This window comes from Cannabis sativa, chromosome 5 (genome assembly GCF_029168945.1).
Source record: "Cannabis sativa cultivar Pink pepper isolate KNU-18-1 chromosome 5, ASM2916894v1, whole genome shotgun sequence".
Taxonomy (NCBI): Eukaryota; Viridiplantae; Streptophyta; class Magnoliopsida; order Rosales; family Cannabaceae; genus Cannabis; species Cannabis sativa.
Genome location: NC_083605.1, coordinates 11,379,731 through 11,403,683, shown reverse-complemented (window position 1 = coordinate 11,403,683; position 23,953 = coordinate 11,379,731). Strand labels below are relative to the sequence as shown.

The 23,953-nt window shown below is 33.7% G+C and overlaps 1 protein-coding gene across 2 annotated transcripts; it reads left to right on the top strand.

Moving 5' to 3' along the window:
* The first annotated feature begins 1,218 nt into the window (after window positions 1-1,218).
* On the top strand, window positions 1,219-5,935 carry LOC115716636 (uncharacterized). 2 transcript variants are annotated; one of them, XM_030645480.2, is made up of 7 exons: window positions 1,219-1,697; window positions 2,275-2,424; window positions 3,828-4,381; window positions 4,497-4,689; window positions 4,807-4,871; window positions 5,171-5,381; window positions 5,500-5,935. In XM_030645480.2, exons 1-7 carry the CDS (start codon window positions 1,689-1,691, stop codon window positions 5,860-5,862), a joined length of 1,545 nt encoding a protein of 514 aa, XP_030501340.1. In that variant the 5' UTR covers window positions 1,219-1,688; the 3' UTR covers window positions 5,863-5,935. The 2 variants fall into 2 exon arrangements, with proteins under 2 accessions (XP_030501340.1, XP_060971391.1); XM_061115408.1 differs by having other exon boundaries at window positions 1,347-1,660.
* Window positions 5,936-23,953: the final 18,018 nt, after the last annotated feature.

Here is a 23,953-nt window from a genome sequence, read left to right as displayed (position 1 = left end):
AAAATTAGTAATTCAATCATTGGTAATCACAATATTTTGCACCCCACATAGGTATGGTCTGGTTTGCGGTTAGAAAATATAAAATTAATTACACGGTTAAAAGTTTTACTTATCAGGTTGAATTATTTATCAATTCACTACATAAACGTTTATATATTATATTATTAAATAATATAGGGGTATTATCTCATATACTATTTTTTAACTTTTTTTTTTTTTTCAAATTTACGGTTTGGGTTTCTAAAGTGGTTGCAGCGCTAGTTGTAATAGGGGTTTCTATACGATTTTTTTGTTGCAATTTAGGTTGCAGTGCTAGTTGTAATAGGGGTTTCTATGTAGAATTTCGTAAAAATGTAAAAAAAAACTGATTTAAAGTGTAAAAATAAAAAAATCCCAATAATATAATTCACTAGTTGTAGCCAAAAAAAAGAATAATATAATAAACTATGAAACCGGTAAGCAAACATTGTGGTGATGGGCATAGGCATAGTCATAGACGATCATGACAATATGAATATAAATGTAGACTAACGAATCACATTCGCAATTGATGTCTTGGAGAAAATTATATGAATTCTACAATCTAAGCAATAATGATACACAAAGTTGAGTTTAATAAATTGAATCAAGTCTACTACGAATCAACTTTACCCTACAATAATTAAATGAGCAAAAATTTAGATATTAAAATACTCCAAGTTGAACAGGCAACTAGCTAGCCTCAACTGCTATAAAAAATTATAAATTTAATTAATTATTTTTCTAAATAGTCACAAGGCTCAAGATCCACATATGTTTAAAGTAAACAATTTCATTTTATCAGTATTTAATCTTTTGATTTTGTTTTTTTTTTTTTTTTTTGATAAATATCATTATTTTATATATTTTTTTTTTGACAAAGTGATTAAAATTACTCATGAATTTACGACGCCCACGTCCGTCACCGGCGCTAGAATCTCCTCGAACCAGGATAGCTCATCGTCTAACCGCGGAGCATGCTTTGCCAACCATAAGCCGCTAAAATCTTAGAGCGAGCCCCATGGGATACTGCCACCAGAAATTTAGACAATAAAGCTACAACATCTTCAAACAACGCTCCTAACTCAATAAAATATTGAAGTTCCAACTGAAAAAAAAAACATCAAAAAATAGCATAAATCTTAAATTAGAAAACTATTCAAGCTGAAGAGAATCAACCAACCACTAAGACTAGGCAACTAGATCTCCCTATAAAATACTAGAACTAGCCAAAGGGATTACCCTTTGGCTAGTAACAACTAAATTATAGCATTCTACTTCATAATCTTCAAAGGATCCCTATTCCTTACTTTTACCCTTTTAAAATCAAACCTCCCAACCCTCCCCTCTCACCAACCATCATCATAAAATCTAGTAAAAAGAGTCAAACCCACACCACGCTCAGATCTGAGCTCAGGACCTCGCCGACGTCGTCCTGCAAGCCCATCGCCGATGAGCCAATCAGCTCTCACCAGCAACACTCCGTCCTTCAAACCCTCCTAGCTCGTTCTCTCTCGATCGATACCATTAATGGAGCATCTCGACCAACCGGTCGCAGGCTAGTCACCAACGGTTAATTAGCCGAACGAGACCATGGAAGGCCATATCCTCTTTCGTCTCTTTTTGTCCGATCTGAGTTTGGGTATGGTTTGATTTTGATATTGATTCCAATGTGCGAGGTAAGATTTGAATTTGGGTTTTATTGTGTATCTTTTTATATGAATTTGTAAATGGTTGATGAGATCTGATTTAATTTTGGGTATGTTAGTGTACGAGAGCATTACCGGATGAAAATGCTCTCGTACATATGTAATTAATTTTAATTTATCTTTATTTTTTTTTAAGAAAAAAATTATGAAAATAGTTTTTTAAAAAAAATTATTAGTTTGACCAATAGAACATTGACATGTGGCATTTAACCGAGTTATTAGATTGGGTATTAATGGATCTGTTAATTTTGAAGATTTAGGTATTTATGCTGTTATTTTTTGAATTTAAAAACTTATTAGCAACAAATACAATGATATTTATGTCAAATTTTTCTCGTAATGCTTAGTAAATTCGTTCTCAATAAATTTATGTCATAAATTTTCAGCTTCAAAAATTCGTTATTTCCTATGACTTAAACTACTTTCACCAATAATTGATGGGACCTACCTGACGATTTTTTTTATCTTTCTAATAAAAAAATGGTACTATTAGTTGAATAAATGGTAAGGTACTAATGTTCTGATTATTTTGGTCAAATTTCGTCAGAAAAAAAGAAAGGACAGCAAAACGGAAATGATTGAGGGGATGAGAAAGTTATGGCAGCCATGTACGACTAGATCATCACCTCTTTTCCTTTTCATCTTCTTCCTTTTCACTGCCGCTTTAATATTCTCCACGCGCTTCTTCGACACCACCGTAAGTAATAATTAACTAATATATATATATATGTTCTTACTGTTTTCCAAATTGCTGCCATATATTGTTTGACAAGCAATGATTATATGAATCTCTTTACTAGCTGTTTCTTAATTACATATGTAGTGATTTTAAATCTCTTTATTCCAGATCGGTTGGATTTTGAAATTGAATATTATCATTTTGAAAAAATAAATTGGACAAAGTCATAATTAATACCTATCAATATTGTTGAGTCTCCTGTTTATTATATTTGTTAATGTTAATTTGAGCCCTTAAAACTCTAACCAGCTATCTAGAACAGTATGATTCTATTTATTTTGAATAACTTAAATACACGTGATAGTTTTAATCCTCTATTTTCAAACTAATTATGATACGTCTTTGTGTTGTGTTTTAATACATATTTTATATGCACGTATTTGTTAATGAGCTTTCCTAAGGCAATATTCTAATTTGTACTTATTATTTCGTTGTTTGTTATTTGCCTGAAATTATGTGTTAAGTGAAAAATAATAAAAATACCATTTTGATATTGAATATTATTTATTTTGTGTGTTTATAACTCTAGAATATTAATGAGATCATGAGAATATAAATATATGTCTCATCAATTATCATTAATTATAAAGATAAAAAGTACTTATTAGTCAAACAATTATCACATACTAATTACATCAAATTCTAATTAATTAAATTACAGTTAACAATTCGTGTCATGATCATTTGACACGCTTATGGTGAAACATGAATAAAATATTATCAGTAATTGTGTCAATTTACTCTAAACACAAATACAATTTCTCAACTGATCACATAAGATAACACAATATCACGGTATATAACCGTTCATAATCATGTGATGATATAAAAATACATGATTAATAAATTAGTTATGACACAATATACAAAATTAATGCGACTAACATAATTCTATACATAGAAACACAAACAATACTTAAATGATTAGTAGTAGTATATATATATTCATATAATTTAGACGTGCTATAATTGTGTCATTTTCGGTAAACAATATATAAGAAATGAAAGGAAATGAAATTTCAGTTTTCTAGATGTGCTCATTTAGCATTTTGACCTTTCTTCATTTTACAATATATATACTTCACATATGCAAGAAATGAAAAAGATTTCTACGTAATTAATCAAAAGAAATAGCTCGACTATCACAACAACATATGAACACAAATATTTTTGATCAGGTGGCCACTTGAGTCCAGCTTAAGTGGTTGGCCAGTTGGGATTGATATGCAGGCGTAAGAGATTGGGATTGTTACACTACACTTTTACTTATTATTTTGTTTGTTATGTGTTATACATCATACAATTGTACGTAGTTGTAACAGAGAATTAATTATTTATTTTATATTGCAATTTCGTAACAGGAAATTTTAAGTAACCTGCCTTTCCACAGCCTTCCACCACCTCAAAATCACACAAAACTCAATATTCCAGTCAATTGTACTGCTTATGGTAACATAGGCACTTGCCCCTCAAATCATTCCACTGCTTACAATCCATATCTAGATCAAGATCGTCCATTGTCACCAACATGTCCAGAATACTTTCGTTGGATTTATGAAGACTTAAAGCCATGGGCTCAAACAGGTGTAACAAGAGACATGGTAGAGCGAGCCGAAAGTATGGGCCTTGCTAACTTTAGACTCGTCATAGTAAAAGGCAAGGCCTATGTGGAGTATTATAGGCATTCTTTTCAAACTAGAGATATTTTTACTCTGTGGGGGATCTTACAGCTGTTAAGGAGATACCCAGGTAGAGTCCCTGATTTGGACCTTATGTTCAATTGTGGTGATCTACCAATCGTTCAGTCAGCAGTATTTAGTGGGCCCAATGCCCCAATACCACCTCCAGTGTTTAATTATTGTAAAGATAATACTACACTTGACATTGTCTTCCCAGATTGGTCTTTTTGGGGTTGGTATGAACTTTGAAACTGTAATTTATTATTTTTACAACATATTGTTACAAAATGATTAAATGTGTATGTTTATATATGACTATAAAGAATGTATTTTCTTCCCCTTGTAATATAGGCCTGAGATAGACATAAAGCCATGGACACCATTGTTGAAAGAAATTAAGGAAGGTAACAAGATGAAAAAATGGGTGGAGAGAGAACCTTATGCTTATTGGAAAGGAAACTCACATGTTACTCGCAATAGACGAGATCTTTTCAAATGTAAGGCTTCTTTATTTTATGACTGGAAAGCTCGTCTTTATGCTCAAGTAAGTGTTTTTTTATCTTATTGCAAGGATTTTGCTATTAGAGATCATTTCTATAAATAAATTTGAAATATTAAAAATAATTAATGCATTGTTTATGTATGTATTGACACTATATAGGATTGGAATCGAGCAGCAAGGCGTGGATACAAGAGATCAAATTTAGCTGACCAATGCACTCATAGGTTAGTATTATATATACACTTTTTAATTTTATTATAATTTTGCCAACACTTTTTGTTATATATAATAGATTGAGAAATGCTAATGGGTGTGTTTAGCATTATCCTACATATCAATATCGCTATTAGTGCAATTAAATATTAGGTCCCATATAGTTTAATATAATAATTTTTTTGAAATATTGCTAACCAATCGCAAAGCCATACATATAGAATGTGCTAGATAATGTCCAGTAGTAATGCTGCAATAGAATATGTGCTATGATTGTTAGAATAATCAATTGTAATTAATGCTATTTCAGGTTTAAGATTTATATTGAAGGGAATGCTTGGTCTGTTAGTCATAAATACATTCTTTCATGCAATTCAGTTACATTAACTGTAAAACCACGTTACTATGATTTTTTCGCTCGAGGCTTGATTCCGAGGCACCATTATTGGCCGATCAAAGTTAATGACAAGTGTAGATCGATTAAATATGCTGTTGACTGGGGCAATTTTCACCAAAAAGAGGTAATTAATATTTTATTTTTTCCAGCCATATCATTTATTAAAGTTAATATATTCAGTTTTTTCATTTTTTAATTGTCTAATTAATTGTTTCTGTATTTGATGTCATATATACATATAGGCACAAGAAATTGGAGAACAAGGGAGTAAATTCATTGAAGAAGAGTTGAAAATGGATTATGTGTATGATTTCATGCTTAATATTCTAATTGAATATGCCAAACTCTTAAAATATAAGCCCACTATACCCCCACGAGCTACTGAACTTTGTTACGAGACAATGGCTTGCCAAGCAGATGGCATAGCACAAGAATTTATGATGGAATCAATGGAGAAGGCTCCCACAGACACTGTCCCTTGCACAATGCCACCTCCTTATAATGTTTCATCTTTAGCGTCTTTTCTTGAGAGAAAAGATATTTTAATTAAAGAAGTAGAGTTATGGGAAAAGAAGTATCAAGATAATCAAAACTGGAATCCATAGATTTTTTTTTTGTTTGTAATACATACATATTTTTTTGACATACAAATAAAACATGATAGATTTTTATTGGGGAGTTCATGTTGAAGTGTATTTTATGTATTAGCACTAAGTCCTTGGCTATCCATTCTCAACACTTCAGCCATCTCAAACATTTTGCCAAAATAGAGCGAAATGCCAAAGTTTGTATGAAATTACATCAACTTCTTAGTTAGCATCAAAATGGAGGATGCCAACCACCAACAATGGCTTTTCGCTGAAGAAATGTTGAAGTTTTACTATGTTAAATGGCAAAATAATTCTTAAGTACTTATGTGTATATTTCTTCTAGGATATCATTAAATATATGTAATAAGAAATATTCAAAATAGTTTAATAATTTTTTTTTTTCGGAAATAGAATGGGAAATTTACCATTATATTCTTAAAATAGATTTACCCATTAAAAATATGCTATCCTATTTTGCATCATGCAAAATATGTTTGCCTAGGATTTTTCATCCAATTTTACCCCTAAACAAATAAAACAGCAAAGTTTCCATCTCTCTCTCTCTCTCTCTCTCTCTCTCTCTCTCTCTCTCTCTCTCTCTCTCTCTCTCTCTCTCTCTCTCTCTCTCTCTCTCTCTCTCTCTCTCTAGGAAACTCACACACCACACACACACTCTACCAGTTGGACCTCCTGTCGTCCGAGCTATTGTTGTCGGCCACCTTCCATTACGGTGGAGTTGGTTGGACAACCTTGAAACCAAAATTTTTAGAAAGAAATTCCTTCAAAATATAATGAGTAAGTAATTTCTTTAGTAATTCATAAACAAGATATTGTCTAATTTTGAATTCTAATTAGTTAATTAAAATTAATTAACTGAGTCTACAAGCCAATATTATCTCAACTAGTGCAAAGACCATGGGCTTATATAATCAAGCTTTCAATAAGTAGTTCTAGAATTTACCGAATAAATTCTCTACTTATTAATTCCTCCTGATTCCACTATAGATTCAGAATTGCATTCTTCATTATATAAAACACTCCATATGTTTCAAATATAGATACACTATTAATTATCTATTGTTATAATCTAAATAATCAAAGATTCTCTATAGATGATTTATGCCGAGTAAAGACAAATTTACCGTTATACCCCTCAATGTATTTTATCTTTAAAACACTTAGCTTCTTATAAATGATATTTCAAAAAACTAATATAATTACTGACACTACAAGAAAAGGTGTTTTTGTCGGCGCATTTAGTGACATGCACCGGTAAAAGTTGTCGAGACTACCAAAATTGTGGAATCCCAAATTTATTTTGGGTTTACTTTTACCGGCGCACAAATGCGCCGGTAAAACATAGCAATGCCGGCGTAGTGAAGTAAAATGCGCCAGTAAAACGTAACACCATTAGGCGCGAGAATTTGCCGCCTTTGATTTCATTTTTGGGGCGCATTTGTTCTTTTACCGGCGCATATATGCGCCGGCAAAAGGCTAAAAAAAGTTGGAGGGAAAATTCCCGCGTGTGTTTTATTTGGTAGGTGAGGACACTTTTACCGGCGCACTTATGCGCCGGCAAAAGTGTTAGTAAAACGCGCGTTTTACTGGTAAGTCAGAGTAAATTTTTTAAAGCACTTTTACCGGCGCAATTGGATGCGCCGGTAAAAGTTATAATATGTATCAGGGGGCACGAAGCCTCCTTTCTTCCCCATTTTCCTTTTCCACAAACAGCCGCCCCTCTCTCTTTCTCTCTGGTTCTCTCTCTCTCGTTCTCTCTCGTTTCCCTCTCAATCTCTATCAAACTCTCTCAATCTCTCTAAATTTTTCTCAAAATCTCTCTTTCCCACTCAATCTCTCTTTGTTCATCTATTTTTCCCCAAAAAAATAGTCCGATCACCATTTGTCTTCACCACCGCCGTCCGCACCACCGCACCCCCCAAACGCCGGCTGAAAGGTATTTTTTAATTTTAATGTATTGTTTAAAAATTTAAATTTATATATATGTGTATGTGTATGGTATATATGTATGTATATGGATGTGTATGTATGTATATATGTGTATGTGAGTGTATATACGTATATGTGTGTATGTGTGTGTAGGTATATATGTGTGTATATGTATGTATGTATATATGTATGTATGTATGTATATATGTATGTAAAATGTATGTGTATATATGTGTATATGTGTGTATGTGTATATATGTGTATATGTGTGTATGTATATATATGTGTATATGTGTATATATGTGTATATGTATGTATATATGAATGTGTGTATGTATGTATATATGTGTGTATGTATGTATATATGTATGTAAATATATATATGTATATATGTGTGTATGTGTGTGTATAAGTGTATGTGAGTGTATGTGAGTGTATGTGGTTGTGGTTGTATGTGTTGATATGTATTTAGGTATTAAATTTTTAATTTGATTTTACTTTTTTATGGAATTAGGTCCGTGTTCAACCGCTCGGGATTACCGCAAGCTGCCACAAGTTGTTATTTTTGCACTCGATTCAGGTATGTTTTTTTGCTTTCGCTTAGTACGTAGTAGTTTTTGATATTAGTTTTATATGTATATGCATGTTAGTGAAGTAGGTTCTGTGATAAAATTGACTCCTGTTGGATGGGTGGATTATTTTTTTTGTTTATATATTGTCGTGAAATATTTGTTTGTGTTGTTTATAGATTTTGGAAATTTTAGGTTTACAATTTTTAAGCCGTTATGCTGCCGAAATTTTAGTAGGTAAAATATGAAATTAATTAATTGTTTAAATAAAAATTAAGAATAACTTAATAAATTAATTGTTGATAAAATAAAATAAATAAAGTAAAGCATAAAATTGAAATTGGAACATGTAATTTAAAAATTTAGTGAAGTAATTTTATTTTTTTAAAAAAAATATTTTCAACTTAAATAATAAATAATTAGAAAAATATTTAATTAAAAAAACATTAAAAAATGTAATATATAAGTTAAAATGTAATAAAGTGGTATTAAATTTTTTTAAAAAGTTAGTAATTTTAATTTAAATAATAAATGATTAAAAAATAATAAAAGTGAAAAATAATGTAATATATAATTTACTATATATTAAAAATTTTAAAAAGTTAGTAATTTTAATTTAAATAATAAATGATAAAAAAAAGAAATTTTTACATGAAAAATCCATTTTACACAATTTATTACAAAATTACTCACACACGCCTATGACTACATTTTTACTTACAAAGTTACTTTTATTACACAAATACCACTTAGTCATCATTCCATCCATCATCAATCAAATCCTACTCTCTTCCCTCTCTTTTTTCATTTTCTATCAATCAATCCATCATTTCACTCTCTTTTTTTTTTTCTTTTCTTTTTCTTTTTAATTTTATTTCAGTTTTTAATTTTTTATTTTTAATTTTATTTCAGTTTTTAATTTTTTATTTTTAATTTTATTTTCAGTTTTTAATTTTTAATTTTTTTTCCATAACAATTCTTCTTTTCTGTTTATTTTTAATTTTTAATTGTAAAGCTAGTTTCTTATATATTGTTGCTTAGGTCTAGGATTGACTTCTATCAATCAATCCATCATTTCACTCTTTTTTTTTCTTCTTTTCTTTTTATTTTTAATTTTATTTCAGTTTTTAATTTTTAATTTTTAATTTTATTTCAGTTTTTAATTTTAAATTTTTTTACATAACAATTCTTCTTTTCTTTTTATTTTAATTTTTAATTGTAAAGCTAGTTTCTTATATATTCTTACGAAGAAACGGACCTTGATAACATATGGAGCGACTGTGTAGAGAATAAAGCCAGAAAGAGTATAGAAATCATTGTGCTTCTTATGTATGTTTGCTCAACAAATAATGCAGAGATTTCATTGTCAACGTTTCTGGGAAAAAAGCTAATGTTGGTGCTGATGTTCGAACCGAGGTTTGTTTTCGGTTTCTTTTTGGTTTTCTCCCATATTTGAAATTTTACACCTTCTATATGTATTTTTTTAATAAGTTTTTTATCTAGTTGTTTCCTGTCCATTTTTATATCATCAATGGGTAACAATGAGATTTATCATGGATGTTGATGTTCAAAGAGTTTTTCCTGTATTTTAGTTTGTATACAGTTGTTTTGTAGTTTTATATAGTTTTGCTACTTGCATATGTTATTTCACTATAAAATTAATATGCAACTATTTGCACAAAACTTACTATGTATAACTACTATTTTTTAGTCCCCATCAAATTAAATTCTTGCATAATATATAAACTATCATAAAACGATAATGCAACTATAAGGCAACTATTTGCACTTGCATACAGTTGTTTTGTAGTTTTATTATAGTTTTGCTACTGGCATATGTTATTTCACTATAAAATTAATATGCAATTATTTGCACAAAACTTACTATGTATAACTACTATTTCTTAGTCCCCATCAAATTAAATTCTTGCATAATATATAAACTATCATAAAACGATAATGCAACTATAAGGCAACCAAAACAAAAAATAAATCAAAATGTAACTGTATATAACGTAGATGTATTATTCATGAGGTTTTTTTAAAAATTTTCACATCATACATTGTTTTGAATTTGGTGGGAGGTCCAGATCTGTTTGTTACAGATCTACATTTCATGAATCTGGATTTCGATATTAGGGGGAGTTGTTTTGATCGAATAAAACAGAAAACAAATGTGTAATTTCAGTTTCTTCACAGTTTTTCTGATTTTTTTTTTCGTCATTTTCAGTTTAGATCATTGCAGGTATTTTTTTTCCAGTTGTTTTTGCCAGAATTAATAGTTGTATTTTTCTCGTTTTGGTTTCATTTTGGTTGTTTTGCGGTTTTGAAACGAGCGCGTATTTTCATCTTCATGGTTCGCTCTGTACAGCTGAAGGCTTAGTGCATGTGGTATTTTTGTAAATATTTGTATGTGGACTGTATAAATGTTTAATGGGCCGACCTAAAGTATTTTTGTAATTTTTTTTCCTTTTTTGTATTTTTTTGTTTTTTTCCCTAAAAAAAATGTAATATATCAATTAGTATATATTATAATATATAATAGGTAGTCAATTTATTTTTTATTTTAAAAAATTTTTAATCTTTAATTTAAATGAATAAATGTGAAAATTATATATTACTACTTATTGTTTAATTTTAAAAAGTAAGTAAGTGATATTATCAACTTTAAAAATGTTGTAATTTTTAAGTTAAATAAATAAAATAGAAAATTATAAATGAATATTTATTGTTAAATTGAAAATGTAAGCAAATGATATTTTGAAGATTAAAAAGTTTGTAATTTGTAATTTAAATAAATATAATAAAAAATTATGAATTAATATATATTATAAAAATTAAAATTTAATCAAGTGATATTTTTAAAATTTTAAATTTTTTATACTTATAATCTAAAAATAAAATAAAATAAAATTTTAAAGTAATTATAGTAAGAATTTAATCTAATTATCATAAAGTAAGTGTAATTATAAAGTAAGTACAAATGAGCATAAGATATTAAAATAGCATAAAATTAAATTTTTATTATCTTTTCTTCATCTCTTTGGTTATACACCAAAGATAGGATAGAACAATTGTATTTGTATTTGTATTATCACATGGTGATAATTTAATTTTTTTTTTCAATTTTACACATGCACGAAATACCTTAGACCCGTTTGGAGAGGCTGAGCCAGTAAGGACTCTTAAATACGCTTCTCCAAATTATCTAGGACTGTTTGTCTGCATGGATAGTTTGGGCTTGTTTTATACTTATAGTATGATCTATTGCTTATTTGGTTATTTCATTAGTAGATATTTTGGTACAACGTCTTCTTACACATTCTTGTAAGTCGGCAAACTTAATTACTACAAGTTTGCTAACTTATAAGAACTGTGGGGAGGTGCTGCCGAAATTTTTACAAAAATGAAATAATCTTAAGAGCGTAGATTGCACTATATGTATATTACAAACCTGAATGGGATAGGTTCTTTACCCTTTTAGTAATGGAGTGAGAAGGTGGATTAGGACACTTGCACATTTTCTTGTTTGTTTTAAATTGTTTTTGTTAATTACTTCATAGTGGAAGATGCCTACCAACCGAAGTTGGATGAAGGCGCACCGGCGCTCTGTAGAGTTTCGAAGTGGCGTTGACGAGTTCGTTGCGGTAGCAACGAACCACGTGAACGCTGACGGATTAGCTCGATGTCCATGCATGCGGTGTTTGAATGTGAATTTCCACACACCTACAACTATAAGGGTTCATTTATTTCTCAGCGGGATCCAACCTTCGTACAACCCCTGGTATTTCCACAGGGAGACTTTCTCTCAGCCCGCAGTTGAACTTCCTGAAAATGACGAAGAGGAAATGGCAGATGTGTTGGCGGACATGTTAAGAGGGGACCCTGGGTTTGACGAATCTGCTAACACTACTGATTCTTTCAATGAACCCCCTATCAACGACAACAACAAGTTTGATGACTTGTTTAAGGAGATGGAGGCTGAGTTATATCCAGGTTGCAAAAAATCAGCCCTCAATGCACTGGTAAAGCTTATGCACTGCAAGGTTTTGAATAGGTGGAGTAACCACTCTTTCGATATGTTGCTGTCCATCTTGATTGATCTATTTCCAGAGGGGACAAAATTACCGAAGTCGCACTATGAGTCGAAGATGCGATTGCGCAATCTAGGTTTGGGTTACGACTCAATAGATGTGTGCAAGTATAATTGTGCTATTTTCTGGAAGGAGAATGAGAAGAAGGAGTTTTGCCCTGTATGTGGCGAATCACGATGGGTGAAAAGAAAGGGTTAGGGGAAAAAAGTTCCTCACAAAGTTAGGCGTTACTTCCCACTGACACCTAGACTAAAACGATTATATTGCTCAAGACACACTGCGGAGGATATGCGGTGGCATTACTCGCAGAGACCAAAAGAAGACGGTGTGCTTAGGCATCCTGCAGATGCTGAAGAATGGAAGCAGTTTGACCGCCTTCATCCGTATTTTGCTGTTGAACCTAGAAATGTCAGACAGGGATTGGCGACTGACGGTTTTAATCCATTTGGCAACATGAGCAACTCTTACAGCCTGTGGCCAGTTATTTGTGTCCCATATAATTTGCCACCGTGGAAGTGTATGAGTTCTGAATCGTTGTTGTTGACCTTATTAATTCCAGGTCCATCATCTACTGGGAAAGACATAGATGTATTCATGAGACCGTTAATTGATGAACTGAAACAGTTGTGGGAGACGGGTGTTGAAACCCGAGATGCCTACAACGGAACTGTGTTTTCAATGCGTGCGGCAGTGTTGTGGACAATAAATGTTTTTTCTGCTTATGCTCTAATGTCTGGTTGGAGCACAAAAGGGTATATGGCGTGTCCCACTTGCAATGAACATACTCCTTCCATTGGCCTAAATAGTAAGATTGGATATGCTGGCCACAGACGCTTTCTCGAAATGAGTGATCCAAGAAGGAGAAGCAAAAAGTACAATGGTAAGCCTGAGAAGAGAGCACCACCTCCTGTATTGACGGGGGATGATATTTTATCTCATTTAGACCGAATTCCATTGACTTTGCCTGGAAAACACAAACAGTTCGGGGGTGTGAAACGGAAGCGTTCTAGTGAAGAGCTCAATTGGTCTAAAAAAAGTATTTTTTTTGAGCTTGAGTATTGGTAGTCAAAGTCCTTACGACATAATCTTGATGTAATGCACATTGAGAAAAATGTGTGTGACAGCTTAGTAGGTACTCTTCTAAGTATCGACGGGAAGTCACAGGATACCGACAAGGCGAGAATGGATTTGCAAGACTTGCAAATACGACGAGAGTTGTGGTTGTATGAAGACCGGAATGGGAAGTGGAAGAAGCCTCCAGCTAGTTACACACTTAGTGTTCAAGAACGGATTGAATTTGCAGACTTCATAAAGTCTGTACGATTTCCGGACGGTTTTGCAGCAAACTTAGATAAAAATGTAAATTTGGATATGGGCAAGATTTCCGGGCTCAAATCACATGATTGTCATGTGTTGCTACAACGTTTACTACCGGCAGGTATCCGTAAGTTCTTGAAAAAAGAAATCCGGGACACAATCATTGAGCTGTGTGTGTATTTCAAACAATTATGCTCAAGAACACTTCATGTTTCGGATTTAGAAAAAATGCAAGCAAATATTCTAACTATTTTGTGCAAGTTAGAAACAATTTTTCCACCGGCTTTCTTCGACATAATGGTTCACGTAGTTATGCATCTCCCTAAAGAAGCTATACTAGGTGGACCAGTGCAGTACAGGTGGATGTATCCCATTGAGCGGTCAATGTCTGTGTACAAACAATATGTCAGGAATCGTGCCCGTCCGGAAGGCTCTATTGCTGAATCTTTTGTGGTTAATGAGGCATTAACCTTTTGCTCAATGTACTTTCGAGAAGTGGAAACTCGATTCAACCGTCCTGACCAGAATAATGACATTGTCCAAAACATGCCAACTCGACAATTTTCTGTATTCAAGCATGTTGGTCGACCCCTCGGTATGAGGACAGTCGACACCTTACCCATGCAAAGCAAGCGTAAGGCGGAGTGGTACATTTTGAACAATTGCACAGAGGTTGAGCCGTATATCAAGTAAGTATAAATTCCATAAACACAAACACACAATAGTCGACTTCATCTAAAAAATTCTTAACGTACTAAGTGCATTATATTATATAGTGAGCACAAGGAGTTGCTTCAAGCAAGGGGTGTAGGCAATATTGAGAAAGTGCAAGAGACTGAGTTCCCTGAATGGTTCAAAACTCGAGTAAGCCTTGTTGCCTCTCAATACTCTTAATCTTGTTCTCAATAACTGTTCAACTTTTCTTAATTTAATATTTTTTCTGATATGTAGATTAATGAACTACGGTTGAGCAACCGAAGTGCAGTGTCAGATGAGTTGTATGCTATCGCTAACCCAGCGAATGCAGCAATTTATTTTATCCAGGGTGCATAGTGAACGGTATAAAATTTTTGGTCAAGGAAAGGGATGATAATTGCAAAACACAAAATAGCGGTGTTATGGTCCCCGGTGAAGATGGACAAAATTTTTACGGCACACTTGAAAAAATTATGGAGTTCACTTATTTAAAAGACTGCAGTGTTCTCTTATTTTTTTGTAAGTGGTTTGACACTAACAGGAGTAGAATGGATAGTGACGGTGTTATCACTAGCATCTGCGTCAACCGACAGTGGTACCAAAATGAACCGTTCATACTTGCATCTCAAGCAAAATTGATCTACTATATTCCTGATTTAAAGAACGCTAAAGACTGGCTGATTGTAAATGAGTACATACCGCGCAATGTTTGGGACTTCCCGGACACGGATGGGGAGACACCCTTTGTACAGGAAAACAATTCAGCTAAAACCGAGTTCGTTGTTCAACTTCCACAGTTGGATGATGTTGACTATGTTCGCCATGATGTCGACCCAACTGAAGTTGCAAACATCCATCGTGTCAATTCACAGCCTCAACAATTAGATGATTTCATTGTCGATGATGACAACGAGGGTCTAAATACCGAAGACGACAACTCCTTACAATTAGAGAGTGACAGTGATGATAATGCTGTATATGTAACTGATGATGAGGATGATGAATTGTAATTGAAATAGTGTTTTAAAAAAAATAAAAATTACAACCCTTCTTCTTTAATATGTTTGCAATATGTTAATTTATTTTAAATAAACAATATGTGTTGTATATGTAGTATGTCTACTCCAGGTGGCAGCAGTTCGAAAAAGAAAGGGGTCAGAGGTAAATACAAGGGCAAGAATGTTGAGGAGGAGCTCTCCAAAACACAATCTGCCAAGTTACAGATTGAGGTGCACGCAGAGACTGGCACCCCTGTAGGCAAAACCAGAAAAAAATTCAACAATATGGCGAAATGGATGACTCGGATGTCTATCCCCATTAATAAATTCAAATGGGAAGATGTCAGTAGAGCTGACATCAATGCACTCTGGGATAGACTTGAGGTATGTCTTAATAATTTTTTTAATTTCGAAATTACTATGCTCTTATTAAATTTTAATTAATGTATTAATGTGTAACTTTTTGCAGACCAAGTTTTTCCTCCCACGAGATAACCCTACATTCGTAGACTACGGTGAGTACGAGATGTCAAAGGGTTTACGTGACTGGAGGGCAGACTACAAGAAAAAGTGGATACAAAACATTGAGGAGCTTGGACAGGAGACGGCCGACATGTCACCTCCTGAGGGAGTAACTCAAGAGGTGTGGAGCGACTGCATCGCTTATTGGAGCACAGACAAACAAAAGGTACATTTTTTAAAATTTCAAATTTCGGTAATGTTTAATTTATATAGTCAATAATAAATAATTAATTGTTAGAAAAATTATTAATTTCAGGCGAGAGCAGCGAAAAATAAAGAAAGTCGGGGTAAGATGAAATTTCTATGAGGCTGGGGCTCCAAGCCTATGGTTTCACATGTTGTCGAGGGAGTAAGTTTATATTTAACTATCATTCATTTAAATTTTTCTAGTAAAATAACAATACTAATATATTTTCTCTTGAAAATAGGCTAACCCCGACACAGGAGAACTGCCAACTACGGTGGAAACGAGTTCGCACAACGAAGCTTACGTAAGTTTACGTTTTAATTCAATTTTTATTTATTTCTTTCAATTTATTTTCTATTAAAATTAACCATTTAACTTATTTGTTTAATTGTTTTAGGAGCAAATGGTTGAAATAGCGGCAACTCAACCAGCGCCCACTGAAGATGAGCTCGAAGAGCCTGCTGTCGATCCTACACAGTACCCGCGAGACTTACCTGTTATGACGCAAGTACTCGGGGAACGATCTCGGCATCTTAGAGGCTTTGGCCATATCCCCAGACTGAAGGGAGTTGGGGCAAAAAGAGCACCTGCCACGCATCCTTCAGCCCAACCGACTGTCACAATGGAACAGTACGAGGCTTTACAGAAAAAAGTGGAGGAAGCGGAGCAGACAACTCAACATACGAGGCAGCAGTATGAGACACAACAACTCTACCTCAGACGATTCCAAGATCAGTTTGAGTATCTTTCTCGAGCTGTGTCGGGTTTCAACTTGCCTCCCATGGATCTTCCACCATTGCCCACTCCTGGTGCTGGATCGTCGGCTGCTGCTGGTGCTAGATCGTCATCGCAGCCTCCCGAGACTCAGAGAAACAACGATGACGACATTACCCGCCTATAGAAATGTACTTTTTTTATTATCCGATTCGAACATTTAACATTTTGTTTATATACTGATTTTAGTAGAACATAATATAATTAATGTTTGTTTATCTTTTAATGTAAATTATGTTGGTTTTTTTTATTGATATAATATTATAATTATTTTAAAAAAATTAATTAATTATATTTAATTAATTAATATTATAATTAATTAAATTTTTTTAAAAATAAAATTTAATACTTTTACCGGCGCAATAGTGCGCCGGTAAAAAGTGGCAAAAACTATTGGCGCCAATCTGACTATTGGCGCCAATAGGTTTGCCGGCGCACTATTGCGCCGGCAAAAGCTTATCAAATCAGGTTCATAGCGGCAAAGGGTATTTTTTAACACCGGCGCTTACTTTTCACCGGCGTGATTTCTCGCCAGTAAAAGCAAGTTTCACCGGCACAGTTACTCTACGCGCCGGTAAAAACTCCTTTACCGACCAAGCTTCCGAAATAAGCTTTGCCGGCGCAGTTGTGCACCGGCAAAGCTTTACCGACGCAGTTAGGGTACTTTTGCCGGCGCAACAATGCGCCGGCAAAAGTGGCTTTTCTTGTAGTGTGAAATAAGAGCTTTTCCATTTATCTCTATTAAGCCAACCTCAAAGGAAATCATCATTTCACTTATATGTCAGTATAGAAGCTAGAAATTCCAAATCTATGATTAGCGCTCCCAGTCAATTGTACTACCATGTTCCCAAGATGTTAGTATTGGGCCGATCAATTGGTCAACTTTAACAAACAACTCAAAGAACATAAATAATGCAATTAAGCTAGAACCTAACCATCTCAGGATTAAGATCTTTTGATCTAAGATCAACTAAGTAATATTAACATAGAAAGATATAACAGTAAGTTTATGATATCTTATCCAATTTTGATATCAGTCCAATCCGATGTACATTCCATACATTAGATACTAACATAGTTTACCAATGCCACAGAAAAGGACATATCACTTATCCAAGGTGTAAGTAAACTTTATCGCTAATTATCACGTCAGTATAAATCTAGTACACTGATAAATTATTAGACTATACTTTGAAGTATATAGTCACAATTACTTTCCACTGTGGTGACATCACTGTAATTGTGAATTACTATATGTTCTGTATTTATTAAAAATTGTATATTAAACTATAAACATGAAAATAACATGTTAACTTAAATGACTTCTAATCTTCTATTGATAGCAAATATGATTACATTAAAATGAGTTTTATTTAGGGCATAAAATCCCAACAGTAGATTTTTAGAAACACAAGAGATCTACCAGGGATGACCCTTAGACAAGTTAATACACAACCACCAATAGTAGGCCATGGAGTGACTTTCTCTTTGGCTAGGTTCAGTACTCCAGGTATACAAGAAACTGGGAATACTAGTACGTCGGCAGAGCAAATCACTCCTGGCACTGAAATCCCATCCACCATAAACACTTAAAGGCTAGCTAGAGATGATATTGAGCTTTAAAACTTGCGAGGGTTAATGCAAGGCCACAATAACATCCTGTACCATGAGCAACAAGATATCCGAGCAGCTATCAATCTTGCCTTTGATGAACAAAGATGCCAGTTCATAGAGTGGAGATATCAAGAGATGGAAGTCATGAGAGCCCAACATGCAGCCATTGACAGTCGTTCGAGGCAGGCTGCCATACTAATTAGAAGGGCCTATCAAGTCACCGGTCAACAAACCAATGACTGATTCTAGCATCCCCTTGGATCTCAAAATGGGTCTGAAGAGTATGTAGCTGATCATACTGCACAAACTTATATCGATCAACAATCCAATCCAAGGCCACGGATTCAAACTCTGAGCCAATTGGTAGACGGGTAGATCTTAGAATGCCCCTCGAGAAGAGGTAGTCGGCTAAATAACCATACTCAGACGGAGGTATCAAGCCAACCTTTCAACCAGGATGGTTAAACATAAAGACCTATTGGCACATTGGTGTTTGACTGATTAGGTACCGTACACGACCTCAGAAACAATTTGAACCGTAGAAGAGGATTGGATGGGTGAAATGTTTCTCCTACCGTGTAGTTGATTAATGCAAATAACTATGTCACAGCTCCAGTCCTAAGAGATCCTAATGTGACATAGGTCGGTCAACAGGCTGGCCAAGTTCATCTACTTATGCAAGCATAAATAGATCAGCTTAAAAGCATCGTATAAGGCCTGACGAATCAAAACTCATAGATCTTGAACTGAATCATGCAAGATGATCACCCTTTTCACCAAAAATCAATGCTATTGACCTACCACCCAAGTTCAAAATGCCAATATGGAAGATGTATTCAAGAAAAAAAGATCCTTTATCTCACTAGATGCAAATGGACTTGCAAGGGGTGAAAGGTAATGTACATTGCAAAATCTTCTCAGCTACACTAGCATAGGTCGCCTAATAATGGTACTTCAAACTAGCTCCACAGAAGTTTAGCTCATGGATTTCTTTCTCATCTGAATTCTATGTACAATTTTCCTCCGCTCGTCAGCTTCCCTCTCATTTAGAAGACATGGTAAAAGTGAAGCAAATACCAGGAAAACCTTTAAGAACTTACATTAGCAGGTTCATGACTGAAGCAACAAAGATTAAGGGGCAGACTGAAGAAGGAAGGTTGGATATGCAATACTGGGAGGTATCAAACCTCTAGGAGAGCTATGGAAGGATATAAAAAGACTAATTATGGATCAATGAGAGAATTCCTAGATCGAGTAGATGGATTTACCAAGCTCGAAGAAGAAGTACGACGCGTAGATATAGTTGGAAAAAAGAAATCTCAACAACACACACAACATTATACACTTTATCCTAATAGCACACACCATTCCTTACATTTGGTGGATCGATTTGAAAGACATTGGTGTGAGTCTAAATTGCAAATTCCTCATCAACGGATTATGGGTTACAACATATGAGAAGTTTCAAGGATACACTGATAGGCCTCGAGAGGTATACTCTAAACTTATTAATTTTATTATTTTGATTTAGTGTAAATACAATCCAGAGATCTCTTGGAATATGTTACGATGATAATCTAATAATATGGTACCTAATTTACTACCATAAAACCAACAAAGGAAACTTCCAAATGATGTGGATGCTTTTCGAAAGTTCCACCATAAAAAAAAGTATGGTGCAACAAATAATTGCTACGAACTTATGTAAATTTACATTGATATTATTAATTTATGAATATTTCTTTCAACTTTTTTTTTACTCAAATTGACTATTTAATTTAATTATTTTTTAAGACCAAATGGACGAATTAGCTACAAATCAACCTGCACCCAATGAGAATTTACCTACTGAGGATGCTATAAACCCCACCCAGTACCCATGACACCTGCTTGTAATGACACAAGTACCGGGTGAGCGATCTCAACATCTGAGAGGCTTTGGATTGAAGGTAGTTGGGGCAAAAAAGCACATGCCACGACTTCTTCTGCCTCACAAACTATTATTATGGAACAGTATGAGGCCTTGTAGAAAAAGTGGAGGAGGCACAACATAAATCTGAGTATTTGAAGCAGCAATATGAAACACAACAACTCTACATCAAGCGATTCAAAGATCAGTTTGAGTATCTCTCTCAGGTTGTGCCTATTTTCAACATGTCTCCAATGGATTTTTTCGCCATTCCCCACTCCTCCTGGTGTTAGATCATTATCGCATCATCCCAAGACTCAGAACAACAACGACGATGACATTACCCGACTTTAGAACAATATATGTTTTATAATTAACTTTCGAATTTGATTTTTTTTTTTCGAAATATTTTAATATTTTGTTTAGTTACTAATAACTGTATAAATTTTGTTTAGTTACTAACTTTAGTACAAATCGATCATAGTTATATATTTTAGCTTGATCAGGATACTATTTTAATTATAAATGTGAATACAACTATTTTTTAATTATAATTATTTCAAATCTAATTTAATATTTAAAATTAATTAAAATACTATTATGAATTATTAAAATAAAATAAATTATCAATTTTTTTAAAAAAAAATAAAACAAAGGCTTTTATGCGCTAGTAAAACTTAAGCCTAAATCCTAAACCCTAAACACCAAACCTTTCTCGACGCACAAGTACGCTGGTAAAGGTCATTTCTGCAAAAATTCATTTGGCGGGTAAAGGTTTTTCTAACACATTGTTGCGTTGGAAAAACCTTTACCAACCAAATGAAAAATGCACAAAACTTTTGCGCTGGCAAAAGTTATTTTATCCCTAGATGGGAGGATTTAGGTTCTTACTTTCCACCATGTGTTTGGTTTTTCCCGGCACATAATGTATGGCACTATTAAAGCCTGTTTTATCGACGTATTATGCCTAACCGACGCAAAAATACGCTGAAAAAAGTAACATTTATTGTAGTCCAAAAAGGCACAAAAAGAGATTAAAAAATTAAAACATGAAAGCCACCACAAAATTCAATTGGGTGGACGATGTACCAAAAACAGGTACCAGAGAAAGAGATAGATGAACACTCTTGAAGGTTCTTGAGCCTTAAGGAAAGTGTCTAAATAAAGTTACTAGAATTATTTTGGGCTTTTTTTTTTCAGTTTTAACCAAAAATATAATAATATTACAAAAAATACTTCTAGCTGGCCAAATAAATAAATATAAAACCCAAAAAAAAAAAATTACACAAATATCACTTACACACACCTTCAATACAGGATCCGTGCTTCCTGGGAAACCATCGCGTAACCTCGCAGTAACCCAATGCAACCGAAATTAAATTCAACTAGAAAGATAACCACATTTAATTCCAACGACTTCATCTGAGAAGATGACTAGAAGCTATAAAAATAAGGGTGGTTTCGAATTTATGAAAAAAAATGTAGCAAAACTACTACGAAACTAAAATTAAACCAGAAATTCAGTTTAATTTGCATAAAACTAATGTCCTGACTTCAATTTTTCAGATCCATGAAATACAAATCTCAAAACGTTAAACTGGAGTTCCCCAAACAATCCAACTCAAGTATAATCCAAAAAAAAAAAATTACATCAATACTATAGTAAAATATTTATCCTGGTATATTTATGCTGTTTTCTAAATTTCTAATGGTGAATTTGTTCATATTAAACCATGAAGAGACATGTAGATAGAGTTACGTACGTGGAAATACTGTTCTGATTTTTAATGTTTCATAATAGTTGCACAAATATTTTGCTAACGATTATTTTATCTGATTGTAACATTCGCCTGATGGAACCTTCGATCAACCACCCAGCAACTTTCGTCTGATGCAACCTTTGGCCAACTACCTAGAAACCTTCGTCTAATGCAACCTTCGACCAACACTATAAGAAATATCACTTTTACCAACACAGTTCACTACTGCGCTGGTAAAAGTAACTTTTACTGGCGCATTTCGCAAACTGCGCTGGCAAAAGGTTATAGTTTTACTAGCGCACATTTGCAGTGGCTAAAATCTAACTTTTACCAGTACATTTACGCACTGAGAAAAGTTATTTTTGCCAGCGCTTTTCATTTTGTGCTGGAAAAAGTTTTAATACCAACGTTGATTTATCAACCCCTTTTGCCAACACATCAGAAGTAAATTTTATTTTACCAACGCAATACCAAACTTTTGCCAGCACAAAAAAGTGTTGGCAAAAGTGACATTTCTTGTAGTGCAACCACCCTGTAACCATTGTCTGATTGTGTAAGTGATAGTGTAAGAGGTATTTTCGCAATTAAAAGTACATAAAAGGTATAAATATTGTCCACACCTTATGGAGATTTTTTTGTAAATAAAATATCAATTTATATTTTTCATGTAATAATTCCTATTTTTTTTTGTCATTTTAAAGTTAATAATTGAATGTTTAAAATTTTTAATTTATGTTAGTTTAATTAGGTCGTCATATTGTAATTATATGTATGTTTGTGTCCATATTAATAAATTGTTTCCAAAAAATAAGAAGTGAATTAGATTTTTTTTTTTTTAAATCAAACAAGCAAATTACAAAGGATTATGCATGTCACACTCAATAGTGCGACTTACGCAAGGGTGATTAACTCCAATTCACATAGTACTAGCTTTGTTCAACAAAGCATAATTGGCTAAACCATGAGCGACACTATTCGCTTCCCTATATACAAAGAAAATACCCACAACAACATCATTCAACATTAAAGCTCTAATACAATCTAATATCCCATCAACATCCCTGCACCCATCCTCCTTTTTTTGGATTAATTGGATGGCATGAAGACAATCTAATTCAACACTAAATTGCCAGTATTTCCGTTGTATTCCCAGCCGAAGACCTTCCTTAATTGCAACCAATTCAGCACGTAATGGAGGAACCTACTGCTGCAGAGAAGTAGCAGTAGCAAGGTGCACAGCCCCAGCAGAGTCACACAACCCGAGCTTGACCCACCCCCATTCGGCCTAGCCCCCCCGTCAACATTTATCTTCATCAACCCCTCAACAGGAGGACACCATCTGGCACTGATTCTCTGCCGCTTCCTACTCTCCTGTTGATGTTGGCCTTGAAACTCAGACAAGAACCTAGCACACCAGTCCACCACCTCTGCTGGCATAGGTATTCAACCACCATGTTTCATATTGTTTCTAGTATACCATTGCTGCCAACACATAATAAGAAACAATTCATACTCAACCTTAGTCCATACCTTAGGAAGCCGCATAAGAAAAGCCATCACATCTTCATCCCAAACTCTCTGTAGCTTGTTCTTAAACCCGCTGAGTTGCCACACCCCTTTGTTTGCTTTGCAACCCCATGTAGCATGATAGACAGTTTCTTTAACCCCAGAATGACACCACTGACATCCATAGTCAATATTCATTTCTCTCGAAGCAAG